This window comes from Erythrolamprus reginae, chromosome 3 (genome assembly GCF_031021105.1).
Source record: "Erythrolamprus reginae isolate rEryReg1 chromosome 3, rEryReg1.hap1, whole genome shotgun sequence".
Taxonomy (NCBI): Eukaryota; Metazoa; Chordata; class Lepidosauria; order Squamata; family Dipsadidae; genus Erythrolamprus; species Erythrolamprus reginae.
Genome location: NC_091952.1, coordinates 149,785,330 through 149,799,058, shown reverse-complemented (window position 1 = coordinate 149,799,058; position 13,729 = coordinate 149,785,330). Strand labels below are relative to the sequence as shown.

The 13,729-nt window shown below is 39.3% G+C and overlaps 1 protein-coding gene across 7 annotated transcripts in view; it reads left to right on the top strand.

Annotated features, from left to right (window-relative positions):
• Positions 1-13,729, top strand: part of MTRR (5-methyltetrahydrofolate-homocysteine methyltransferase reductase) — a 35,688-nt gene that overhangs the window by 2,447 nt on the left and 19,512 nt on the right. For all 7 annotated transcript variants that reach the window (XM_070747037.1, XM_070747035.1, XM_070747036.1 and 4 more), the window contains exons 2-6: positions 61-218; positions 1,802-1,955; positions 6,184-6,301; positions 9,638-9,968; positions 10,517-10,636. In XM_070747037.1, the coding sequence (XP_070603138.1) occupies positions 75-218; positions 1,802-1,955; positions 6,184-6,301; positions 9,638-9,968; positions 10,517-10,636 (867 nt within the window). In that variant the 5' untranslated portion in view covers positions 61-74. The remainder of the gene's footprint in view (positions 1-60; positions 219-1,801; positions 1,956-6,183; positions 6,302-9,637; positions 9,969-10,516; positions 10,637-13,729) is intronic.

The following is a 13,729-nucleotide window of genomic DNA, read 5'->3' as shown; positions in this document are numbered from 1 at the left end:
AAGGGTTGTTGTCTCTGTTCAATAGACCAGAGTTTTTGGTTTTTTTTCTATCTCCCTCAGTTAAAACTTGAAAAATGTGTTGTGAAAGAAATAGACGATTTCTACTGCTTTATGCAAGTCAGAAAGGGCAGGCAAAAGCCATAGCTGAAGAAATATGCCAGGAGGCAAAGGAACATGGATTTGAAGGTGATATTCACTGCATCAGTGAATCAGAGCAGGTGAGACTGTACTATTAAGATCTGTTTTTGACAAATATTCATTTATATGAATATTCAAATGATTCCTTAGAAATCTATCAAAAAGCATGACTTGGGATTCTTTACTGCTCACTTGAAATCATGAAATAAACAGCTGTACTGTGAATTGTTTATACAGAACTGTCTACAAGTTTATCTCTTTTTCAAAGAAAAAAGGAACTGGAGGAGAAATAAAGTAACAAGGATATTTTTGTAATGCATGTACATGTATTACAGTTTTCCTCAGGATATGTTAGAAAATCAAGATTAAACTTAGAAAGGCAGTAACTAGAATTTGATCTCATTTCTTTCTAATCCAAAAACAATATATAGTGCTGAATATTGTCTATTTAAAGTATCGTCTTGTATATCTAATAAGTAGAAATGATTAAACTCTGCAAATATGGCTGAATCTTGCAATAGAATTTCCATTGATATGTACCGGTATATTCTAGTGATTGATCTAATCATATCTAGAGACATGCATGTTATTAGCCAGAGACTTTTTCAGCCAAAATCTCTACCAAGCATCCCTACTGCTCTCAAAGAAACTAGCTGGAGAAAACCTTTCTACCATTCCAAATGATCATGTTTGCTAGCTTACCAGCCAACAGTTGCCTTTAGTGAGTTAGGTGGCATCCAATTTTGATAAATAAATAAAAAGACAGCAAACAGTTTCTGAAGGTACAAAGATTTTTTCCTGCTTGTCTTCCATTCAGAAAGTTTGCATTTGCTGGCTTTCTGACTCAAACCCTAAGGAATGCAATGTTTCTGAAAGCTTGGAAAAAGTCTTTTTTACCTTTCAGAAACATTGCATTTGCTAGTTTTTCTGCTAGCAAAAGAGTGGTTTTAAAAGTTAAAGAAAGCTAGTGAAAGAGTGGTTCTGAAAATTAAATATTCTAGAAAACAGAGGGGATGAAAACTGCTGCATTAGGCCAAAGAAAGGAAGTTCAGATCTTCAAAGTTTGGGGTTTTTGTTTTTTGTCTATTTAATCATAGCAATTCCCTTCTGTTCACTAAATGGACCACAACTGGCAGAGCCAGAAATTGCAGTATTTTGGTAAAGCAATCACATGGGCACCTCACTTAATAATTGCAATAAGATTACAATTAAAATGATTCATTTTCGTTATTCCGTTGAGGTTCTGATTATATTTATTATGTTTTGTTAATTTTTTTTGTTAATAGCACAGCTCTTAATCTGTTTTTTTAATCAATATTTTTTATCTATGTAATTGTAGTAGTCTTCTAAATTAAAAGATAGTAGTAGTCTTCTAAAAGAATGTAGTAGTCTTCTAAATTAAAATAATGTGTTGAATCACTGAATTATAGACTCTTAAAAAGTTTAGTAATTCATTTGGAAGATCTCTAAATATTTTATGTACTGTTTGGGCTTTTGTCATAAAGCTAGTGTTTCTGGCAACTTTTAAAATTGTGTAGACTTCAAATCCCAATATGCCTTAATGTTGGTTGATATAAATTTCTTAGTGTATGTACAAATGGCACAGAGTTATTTTGATGATGTGTTCAATGTTTTAATAATGTATTTTCCTTTTGATTTATAGTACAACTTGGATAAGGAAAAGGATCCTGTGGTTATTGTTATTTCTACTACTGGTACAGGAGAACCTCCAGATAGTGCAATCAAGTTTATGAAGGAAATTAATGACAAAAGTTTGCCATCTGATCACTTGTCTCATATACGATATGGACTGCTAGGTAAATGACTTATAAATAACTGTTCTCATAAGGAAGGTGAAAAAATCCGAGCTAAGTATAAATCTCACTTGTGGAATAGATTAAATTCTTTCTCTTCTTGCACTTGATTCTGGAACAGTAGAGCCATTATAGGATTTTTGCAACTTAACCTCCTTATTCCTAAAAGGTCATCAGTAGTCTTCCATTCCTCTTAATCAATTTGTCACTGCTGATAAGAATGTATATAGAGGAGATATCCATTCTGGGTCTATTTGTGTTGAGCGGGAAGTGCCTTTTTTTTTTTTTGTCAACCCTTTCTTCAGTTCTCAACCCCAGATCTCAATGGGGGTAGGGTGCTATACGTCTTCCATCTATTTTTGCCTGAAAAATAGATTTTAAAAATCTTAAATAAAATAATATAAAGAAACTATAGATAACATAAAATAAATCTTAGAGATAAAAAAAATCAAATATAATTTAAAAGCCTCTAAATAACAAACCAAATCCAACAAAACTGTCATCAGAGTTCTGCTTAAAGAATGACAGAAAAATGGCTTTTATAAATCATACTTTAAATAGTGAAAGAATAGCATAATTATTCCAAAGGACATTTTTTCTGTGCAAATTATAAAACATTTATTTTATTTAAAATATTTATACAACTGTCCATCTGGTTGCTCCCAAATATATTATCACATGTCATGCAAAGATTATAAATGATAAATAAATTCAACTATTTCCCTGTGTGAAGTTCCTTCAATCTCTGAGCACTGAACAGTAATTTACTGAGTAACATCATTTATGTCAGGGGTCCCCAAACTTTTTACACAGGGGGCCAGTTCACTGCCCCTCGGACTGTTGGAGGGCCGGACTATTAAAAAAACGTGTGAACAAATCCCTATGCACACTGTACATACATTATTTAAAGTAAAAAACAAAATGGGAACAAATACAATATTTAATATTTATTCTTCCTCTCTCTCTCTCTCTCTCCCTTTCTCTCTGTCCTTCTGTCTTTCTAGTTCTCTCTCTTTCTCTCTGTCCTCTCTCTCTCTTTCTTTCTCTCTTTTCTCTCTTTCCCTCACTCACTCTCTTTGTATCTCTCCCTCTCTCTCTCTCCCTCTCTCTGTCTCCTCCTTTCTCTCTCTCTCCCTTTCTATCTCTCCTCTTCCTTTCTCTCTCCCTCTCTATCTTTCCCTCTTTCTCTCCCCCCTCTCTCTTTCTTTCTCTCTCCTCTTTCTCTCACTCACTCTCTTTCTCTCTACCTTTCTTTCTCTTTCTCTCTCTCCCTTTCTCTGTCCCTTTTTCTTTCTCTCTGTCCCTCTCTTTCTTTTTCTCTGTCCCTCTCTTTCTTTTTCTCTGTCCCTCTCTTTCTTTCTTTCTCTCTGTCCCTCTTTCTTACTCTCTGTCCCTCTTTCTTTCTCTCTGTCCCTCTCTTTCTTTCTCTCTGTCCCTCTCTTTCTTTCTCTCTGTCCCTCTCTTTCTTTCTCTCTGTCCCTCTTTCTTTCTCTCTGTCCCTCTCTTTCTTTCTCTCTGTCCCTCTTTCTTTCTCTCTGTCCCTCTCTTTCTTTCTCTCTCTTATCTCTGTGTGGGGGGGAGGCGGCTGCTTGAAAACCACTGACCTCCATCGCCTCCCCCCCACAGCACAAGGCGAGCACACCTCGCCGCTGACACAGGCGGCGGGGACTGCCCTGTCCCCCTGTCCCCCCTGCGCAAAACTACGCAGCCCCAGATCGCTCGCTTCTCCAGCCAGCAAAGCCGATTGCCCGGCTTTGCTGGCTGATGCAGGAAAGGAAAGCGTCACATTTAAAAAGTACGCCACTTTCTGGGACTCCGGCGCCGTGGCGGCCTTCAAGCGCGGCCCTTCGCGGCGCCCCACCACCCATTCCTGCAGGAAGAGGTCGGGCACTTTACCGGGAGGTGGAGGCGGCGTGGGGGCGGACGCTGGGTGCCGAGGAGGGCGAAGGAGTGGACGCGCCTCTCAGCTGCAGAGCCGAACGGGGGCAGAGATCAGCGGTGGAGTCCGGCGCTGGGGGCCTGGGGCCATGCGGGACCGCTCATCCAGGCTTGCCGGTCCACGCGCGCCTGGATGAGTGGTCCCGCATGGCCCCAGCATCGGACTCCGCCGCTGATCTCTGCCCCCGTTCCGCTCTGCAGCTGAGAGGCGCGTCCACTCCTTCGCCCTCCCCGGCACCCAGCGTCCGGCCCCACGCCGCCTCCACCTCCCGGTAAAGTGCCCGACCTCTTCCTGCAGGAATGGGTGGTGGGGCACCGCGAAGGGCCGCGCTTGAAGGCCACCACGGCGCCGGAGTCCCAGAAAGTGGCGTGCTTTTTAAATGTGACGCTTTCCTTTCCTGCATCAGCCAGCAAAGCCGGACAATCGGCTTTGCTGGCTGGAGAAGCGAGCGATCTGGGGCTGCGTAGTTTTGCGCAGGGGGGGCAGGGGGACAGGGCAGTCCCCGCCGCCTGTGTCAGCGGCGAGGTGTGCTCGCCTTGTGCCGTGGGGGGGAGGCGATGGAGGTCAGGGGTTTTCAAGCAGCCGCCTCCCCCCCCCACAAATTTAGCCATGGTGCACTTAGCTGTGACTTTCAGTGGACAGTTTTTCAATTGCCAATCGCCTTTTCATGAATTTCGCGTCCACTCACCACGGAGGAGGAGGGGAGGAGGAGGTGGAGAGGCAAGGGGGCAGGGAGGAAAGCGGGCCTGCAATTGGCCAATTTCTTTCTCGTCTTTAGGGAGAGGAACTGTTGCTGCTCTGCCATAGGGCAGCAACAGTTTCTCTCCCTAAAGGCGACAAAGGAAGGGGCCAATTGCAGGCCCGCTTTCCTCCCTGCCCCCTTGCCTCTCCACCTTCTCCTCGCTGAGCAGCCGACCGCGGTGAGTTGACAGGAGATTCGGGAGCTTATTTTATCGACCAGTAAAATCTCGTGAACTGCCGCGGGCCGGTTAAAAGACCTCGTTGGGCCGCATCCGGCCCGCGGGCCGTAGTTTGGGGACCGCTGATTTATGTAGATACTATTGCTCATCTGAGATTGAAAACTGATTCCTTCCATCTCCTTAATTCCTCTTCTATTAGAATTAGATTCACGACAGATCACTTTAATGTTTGGGCAATTTTAATGTTCAATAATTCCTCCATTATTACCTATCCCGGCAAAAATACCTTGGATATCAAGTAACCAATAAAGAATGAACACAATTCTTCCATACAGCAGAGCCCCAATTGAGTTATCTGTCATTCAGGCCAACTGTTTTAATTGTTTTAGTTAGGAGTTGTGTTTCTTTTTAGTTAGCTAACTCAATATAACTTCTCTATTTATTCATCAAATTTATAAAGCTGTCCTACTCCCTCATGACTCTGGGCATAGGACAACATTGACTATAGTAGAAAACAATATACTGTCCTGTACTGCCCTGGAGATAGAAGACAGCCAGTGTCATGAAGGGTTTTATAGATTAATTGCACATGGAAATTAAGTGGAAATCAGTGCAGGTCAGGAATGCAAGCTTTCCCATTACTGCCGATGCTGCCTGCTGCATCAGGTACCATTTGCAGTTTACATATGGCCTTCAAGGGCAGCCCCAAGTAAAGTGCATTTCAGTTCCCTACATGCAAGGTGACTAAGGAATACGTGGATGATGTAACTGCATGTCATCCCTCAACTGGCTTTCACCAACCAGGAGGAAATGATGCTCATATTCCATCTTATTACAAAAGGAACTTTCCATTTCTAAAGTTCTTTCTGGTCAGTTGAAGTATGGAATTCATTTAGTCTTTTGCCTAGAAGTTGTCCTATTATCTGTATGAAATATTTACTAATTTGATTTCTATGGAGATCAAAACAAACTGGAAGAAATTGAAGCTCTTCCATAAGGTGAGTCTGTAGAAAATTATTTGGTTTGTGCTCATAGCTGTTACTCAAATGATTGCATTTCTATAAACAGATTGCAAAATATATATTTCAGCCAATCATACATCACAGTATTGGCTAGAGATGACGGATATTGGAATCTTGGTCTAATCTAGTTGAAGAATGCTGATATAAAATTCCCCAGTACAATCTTTACAGAGAATTGTACTACAATATAGAGGTTATGATGACTCATTCTAGGATTTTGATGTAGATATGGGGTGTTTCTTGTTTGTTTGTTTGTTTTCTAATACTTGCTAATATATTTTGGAATTCTTTGTCTCTTTACATGATCTGGGTATCTGGTGGTGACTTTAATCTTAGTTTGATCTTTTCAGGTCTTGGAGATTCTGAATACACATTCTTTTGCAATGGTGGAAAAATAATAGATAAACGATTTCTGGAACTTGGGGCTCAACGGTTTTGTGAAGTGGGATTCGCTGATGATGCTGTAGGGTAAGAATCTAATTATTTTCATATAAGTTTTAATTTCTTCCCAACATACCATATTTTTCAGCGTATAACATGCACCAGAGTATAAGATGCACCTTAGTTTGGGGGGAAGAAAATAGGGGGGGAAATCTACTTACCAGGTATTCATCTGGCTAGCATCCTTAGTCTGTTCAATTTCAGCACATTATTTTATCCCCTGGTTAGGGTTTTCAGAAGGAGTAGGAATGAAAGCAAGCCTGCAAAGACTTAAGGCTAGAAAAACCTTCTTCAGAGGAAATAGGAAGCTTGAAGAATTGTTAGCACCTAATTAGGGCTAAAAAAAACTTCAAAAAAGCACCCAAATTTTCAGACTCTTTTGGGGAGGAAAAGGGTGCTCGTTATAATGTACTCTGAAAAATACAGTATTTAGATATGAATATGAAAAATTGTTTTTACTTAATACAAAAAATCTACTTACCAGGTATGGTCTCATAACAACAAATGGGAGGCAAGAGGGTGGGACACACAAAGGGTTTAAAAGCCAAGAAAAATATGTCAGGAAGTTGGCTAAATTTGACCTGACTTCATGCTGGCTATGCTAGTCTTGGCTCCTGGGACAATTGTGGGGACACAAGTTAAAGCTGCAGAGATTCCCTCATCTCAGTTGAGACAACACATTGGTTCTTTTGCCTACTGGAAGAACTATTGTCATGGCTCATGATGCAAATTGTGACTCTGAAGAAGTTGCTCCATCTGAACCAATGGAATGTCAGCCTCAAGAGACACCAAGCCAGGAATCACCTGAAACTGATTAGATTTAGGCACCATTAGAATAGCTGGAGCAACCAGTTGGGCCTCCAAGCCCTAGTATCTGGCAAACAGAGTGGAGAGCAGAACAAAAATGTTCAGTGGGACTCCTTGCCAAGCAAAGGTGTAACTTGATGATTAAAGACAACTGGGTATAGGCTGATTTAAGAGGAAGCCATGAGCCATGTTTCTCTTTGATTTTCTACTGTGACATGTCATTCTTGTGGACCCTTCTTGCAAAACACTACCCTTGGACTAGCTGATAAACCTGATTTGCATCTCTGAACTTTGGACTGGATTTCAACTACTTTTCTGCAGAGTCCTATTAAAAATGAAACCATTCAAAATCACTCTGGCAAGCTATTTTTCCCCAAGGTAGTTTTGGTGATTTACATTTTTCTTATCGGCTATTATATGATGAGCCTTCAGTAAATTGTTGTCCTCACTTATTAACTTTGTGAGTGTGAATGTAGAGTCTAAAACAGGACAACTGTGAGCATAAATAATACCAAGTACTCAGGGACAGCTGTCATCTTTATCCTTTACCTTGCTTCCAGGAAAGCTTTGTATGCCTCATCTTAAGTTCATAAAGATGAAGTTTGGATGAGCTTGTAGAGAAAAAGAGGAAGGTTAACTTTTATTTTCTTTGCAAAAGTAAGTTCTTATATCTTTCTTTGTGAAAATACTCACATAAGGATTTCCAAAAAGTATATTTTTATTGTGGCATTTAATTATGGTTATCTCTATTGACACAGATGGGCTTTGTTTAACAGCAGCCAATTGAATAATAGATCTCTACTCACCGTATTTTTCGGAGTATAAGACACACCGGAATATAAGATGCACCTTAGTTTTGGGGGAGGGAAATAGGGAAAAGAATCTGCTTACCAGATATTCATCTGGCTAGTGTCCTTAGTTGGGTCAGCTTCAGCACATTATTTTATCCCCGAGTTAAAGGCTTAAAAAAATTTATTCTGAGAGAGTAACAATGAAATAACTTGCAAGCTAGTAAGAGCTGGGAACATCATTAGCACCTGGAAAGAAACATTTGAAGCAAATAGAGCAATGGAAAAAGTCCTGCAAAGACTTAGGGCTTGGAAAACATTCTTCTTTGCAGAGAGTTAACCATGAAAGATCTTGCAAGCTAGTAAGAGCTGGGAACATTGTTAACACCGGGTTAGGGCTGGAAAGAAACATTTGGAGCAAGTTAGAGTAATGAAAGCAAATCCTGCAAAGGCTTAGGGCTTGGAAAACATTCTTCCCAGATAAAAACAATCAAAGCCTGCAAGGTAAGAGCTGGGAAGATCATTAGCAGCTGGTTAGGGCTGGGGTGGTGGGTATAAGACGCACCCAAATTATCAGCCTCTTTTAGGGAGGAATAAGGTACATCTTATACACCGAAAAATACAGTAATTAAAACCGGGATTAGAATTTGGGTCACTAAGCAATATGATTTGCTTAAAGACTGGTAAATATGGTAATAAAATTGGATCTGGTCACCTGATTACTTCCTTAATGACTATTAAGAAAATAATCAAGTGACCAGATCCAATTTTATTACAATTTTCACCACAATCTTTAAGCAAATCATGTGGTCCTTAAGGAAATTCAGCTTTCCCAATTGATGTTGTCAGAAGCTGGTGGGAAGGTTTCAGATTGCCAATTCAGGCCAGTTTCCAAGCACTTATTTATTTATTTTAAGTTAGTTAGTTAGTTAGTTAGTTAGTTAGTTAGTTAGTTAGTTAGTTAGTTAGTTAGTTACGGTAGTTACGGTAGTTAGTTAGTTAGTTAGTTAGTCCAATACACAATGGGAGTTTTAGTGGGTATATATATACACACATAGTGAAATACATGATGAAGGTTATAGAGGAGATACTCATAGTAAAATATATCTATGAAAGAATAGAAAAGAAGATATAGTAATAGAACATATCAATGAAAGAATAGAAGAAGAGATATAGGAATAGAAGAAAGGAATAGGAGATATAGGAGAGCAATAGGACAGGGGACGGAGGGCACTCTAGTGTACTTGTACTCGCCCCTTACTGACCTCTTAGGAATCTGGATAGGTCAACCTATCACAACTTGAATTGTGATCATTTGGGGAATGGGGATTGCAATGGTTATATTATCAACGATCAGTTGTAAGTTAATTTGCTGAAGCCAACATAATTCCAAACTGTCATTAAATAGCTATAAGTCAAGGACTACCTGTAATACCTATTGGTCTATTTAATTTAAATTCAAGTCTCCTTCAAGTACCTAATCCTGGTATCTATAGAGGCATGTCTACCGTATATTATTTTCTGAGCAACAGAATGGAAGTGGATTATTACTGTTTTCCTTCAGCCTAAAATTCCAGTGTGGTCTTCATCTAAGTAGCAACTATGATCAACTCTGCTTATCTTCTGTAGAAGGACAAATCATTTCCATGTTATTGCCAAGAAAATTACATGAAAGTGACCATGATGTCACCCATAAATCAAGACTAAGTCAAAAGAGATGATTTTGTCCTAATTTTTTCATTTATTTATTCTCTTTGCTTTGTTTCAGGTTGGAGCTGGTGGTTGAACCATGGATTGCTGGACTTTGGGTTGCACTTAATCAAGAGTTTGCCTCTAGAAAAGAAGACAAAAATACATCTTTTTGTGCCAACAAGTTTTCTAATCTTTCTATAAGCCTCCAAGCAGAACACTTGAAAACTGAAGATTCCAGTGTGAAAAACAATTTTTTGTCAAAAGAAAATATTAACTCGGAACTTCCTACTGAAAACTCTCAACCTTCACTTTCTTTCTCAGGGTCTCCCCTCTCAAATGCAACTCTTAATATTCCTGCTTTGCCACCAGAATACCTAGAGGTGCAGTTTGAAGAAAGCTGTGCTCAGGTAGAGCCTCCCATATTAAAGATGTTTATAGCCATAAACTTCATAACTTTTGAATTCATGTTAAGCATATAATTTAAACATCCTTTGAATTATTTTGAGTAACTGATAAAACAAATGAGGAAAACATGGATATTAGCATGAATTCCTCATCAGAACCCCATCTTACTCAGACTTCATTAGGTCTTTAATAATTTTTTTGCTTGCAATCCTTATAAAATAAGGACCAGAGTTCAGCAAAGTCTAGGTCAGAATGAGGGGCTGTCCTTGGAGCAGGGAAATTGTGTTGAGATCCTTGTTCTAACATCCATTAAAAGCAATGGGGCCCTTACTCCTTTGATGTTAGTATTCTAACACAGGAAGAGGCTTAAATGAAGGTGACACATGCTCCAGCAGGGGGAAAATAAATGTCACTCTTCTGGGTTGAAATATATGTGGCCCTAAAAAGGTTTTATTTGGATGGATTGTTCATCGACTAAATATCAAACATCTTGAGCAATTATTTCTTGTAGTGAGTCCTTTGAATTAAACTTGTGTCAATTTCTTTTCAGAATTCTAGCTTACCTTATATTTCGGAGAACTCCATTGTTCATGTTCCCATCACCAAGGCCATTCAGCTTACTAGGGATGATGCAATTAAAAAAACATTGCTGATTGAACTGGATATTTCTGTAAGTTGAGGGGTATTTTTAATTACTTCAGTTGATACTGATAAACATAGAACTGTAATACATATTTCAATGTGATGAATCCCTGATCAAAGCCTCAGCTAGCCAACTGCTTTCCCTGTACTGGCTTATATTATCATATTTTTTGGAGTATAAGACACACCTTAGTTTTGGGGGAGGAAAATTAGGGGGGGGGGATCTGTCTTATCAGGTAGTCATTTGGCTAGTGTCCTTTGTCTGGTCAGCTTCAGCATATTATTTCATCCCCTGGTTAGGGCTTTAAAAAAACCTTACTCAGAGAGAGTAGCAATGAAATAGCCTGAAAGCTGGGAAGATTGTTAGCACCTAGTTAGGGCTGGGGAAAAAAGCTTCAACAAAACCTACATTCAGAGTATAAGAGGTACCCAAATTTTCAGCCTCTTCTGGGAGGAAGGGAAAGGTACGTCTTATACTCCAAAAATATGGTAGATAGTTGACCTTCAGTGTTCTGGGCAACTAAAACTTTATTTAAGTAATATAAGATTTCCTCACTAGTGTGTATTCATGTAAAATAAGTATTTTAAAATCCTTTCTGATAGTTCTATAAATTATGGAATTAGATATTGTTTCATATTAGTTGGGTAATAAGTAAAACAAAATGACAAAATTTAGAATTTAAAATAATGACAAGCAAATAGGACAGGAGGAGCTGGATCTCAGTATAGAACTTCTCTAAACTAGGTTGATATTAGAGTAGCTAATTAATCTCCTCCTGGTGTAGGTGAGTAATTGGAGAAGCAAACTGGGAAAAGATAAGGGAAACAGTATGGAAGGTTAAAAGGGGGGCTAGTTCTTAATGCTGACATGAATTTAATCACAAATGTATTGGCTAAGGCTTCACTGTTGATCAATGTATTTTGCAGTATAGGTAAACAACAGAAATGTAATGCCTAATTTGGAGAACCCAATAAAAAGCGTTAGAATCCATAAATATTCCAGATATGGAATCTGCAGGTGAAGTGAGGGAAGGAGTTTAGAGCCGCTACCCTGGAATTGCTGATGGGAAGGAAGTGACAAGAGAACAGATCTGCCCACCCCACACCTTAGAGTGCTTATCTAGAGATGTTCTATAGTGAGTGCAATTAGTCTAATGATTTTTTTTTAAATAGGTAAAATAACAATACTGTATTTTTCAGAGTATAAGATGTACTGGATATAAGACACGCCTTAGTTTTGGGGGAGGAAAACAGGGGGGGGGGAATTCTGCCTCTGCTTACCAGTGTCTTCAGCCTGGTCAACTTCAGCACATTATTGTTATTATAAGCGCATGGGCGCCCTCGCTTCGCTTGCCCTCGCGTCTTTGGGACTGCTAAGCAGCATCAAAAGCACAGCTGATCATTGGAGAGAGATAGCTTTGCCCTCACATGCCTCATTGGGGCTGCTAACCACTGCTGATCGTCAGAGGGAGCTTCAGTGAGTAAAGCAGGTGAAGCATAGAAACGTTAAGACAAGGCAGCAGCTGTTCCGGATATTCATTTTGGGCTTTGCGCCTCCCATTTTCAGCCTCCAAATGTTCCGTTTGAGAGCCATTCGAGGCTGTGGAAATCACAAAAGCACATTGCTGCCAATTGCCGCCCGAAAACGTGATGCAACAGAGGCTAAAAATGGGTGTGCAGAAGCCTAAAATGTGATGCGCAAAGGGCGACAACACAATGCACAAAGTTGGCGATTGGCAGCTATGTGGTTTGATGATCCGTGCAGCCTTGAACAGCTCTCAAATGGAGCATTTGGAGCGTGAAAACACAAGGCACAGACCCCCCAAAAGCAAGCCATTATCTGTGGCAATCTCTGTGGTCAGGAAGAGGACACATGGAGGCCAAAAGGTGAGGGCCAGTGGGTGGGCGAGACTACATTTGGAGTATAAGATGCACCCAAATTTTCACCCTCTTTTGGGGTGGGGGGTGTATGCTTTGTACTCCAAAAAATATGGTACTTCTCCCATAAATTCTCAGTGTCCATTCTGATTGATTTATCCTTCAATCCATCTGTGATTATGTTACAGGAAGCACATAGAAAACATTACAAATAAAGATTTTGGAAGATAATTTTCAGAGAAGGAATTAATGAGTCAACAGTGCTAGCTTTCTTATTTAAGGTTAATAGAAATTTTATGGTATAAAATATTTTAAAAGATAGTAAAATTTTATCTTTGTTTTAAGAAAAGTTTGATAATAAAACAATCACTTTGGCTTCTGTATGTGCAACAAATCAGGATCAGTTGAGATTCATGCAAAAAATAATAAAAACTTTTAATAAATGTGGGTGGAGAATTTGTTTTTAAATGGTAATAATATGAATATTGTGCAGGTACATCAGACGGCAGAATAAGTTAGAATAATAGAAGACAATTTTTAGAATTTAAGAAATAGAGGAGCTTTCAAAATCATCTTTATGATTATTTTTGCACCGGGGAATAACAGATACAGATGTTTAAGAGAATTAAATATTTCAGCTATATAAAGAGCATGGGTTGGGGGGAAAAACTTGCTGGGCACATTTATTGATTTATTATTGATTCATTAAAATTTATATAATCTCCCATCTCACTTTTACATGACTCCGGGCAGCTTACAATAAAACAAAAAACAAATGTACAATATGTACAATATTTGCAAGATTGGTGTCGATTCTATAGGTTAAACCAAACAAAAAGCATGTCTATATGAGCTAGTTCTATTTTAGAATAAGGTTATAATTAACGTAATTTTTTAAGCCTGAAGGTACATGTCTTGCTCTGGCCATGCCCAACCTATTTATAGCCTGAAAACAAGGGTGGATCTCTTGAGATTTTTTGCCCCACTCACTTATCCCTGCTTTGGGATAAGTTGCCTTTTATCTGACTGTTCCCTTGTTGCATTTTGCTGCTCAAAGTCCGAAGGTCATTCCCATATACAATTACACAGATCAGGTAGGATAGGTAAAAACAATTAGGGAGAAATAGTCACATGTGTAACATGTTTCCTCTTATGATCTTACTTGGATAATTCCTAGATTTGCTGGAACACAAAGTTTCAAAGAACACTGGTTCTTTGAAAATTGTTGTTGTGGTTGTATTGT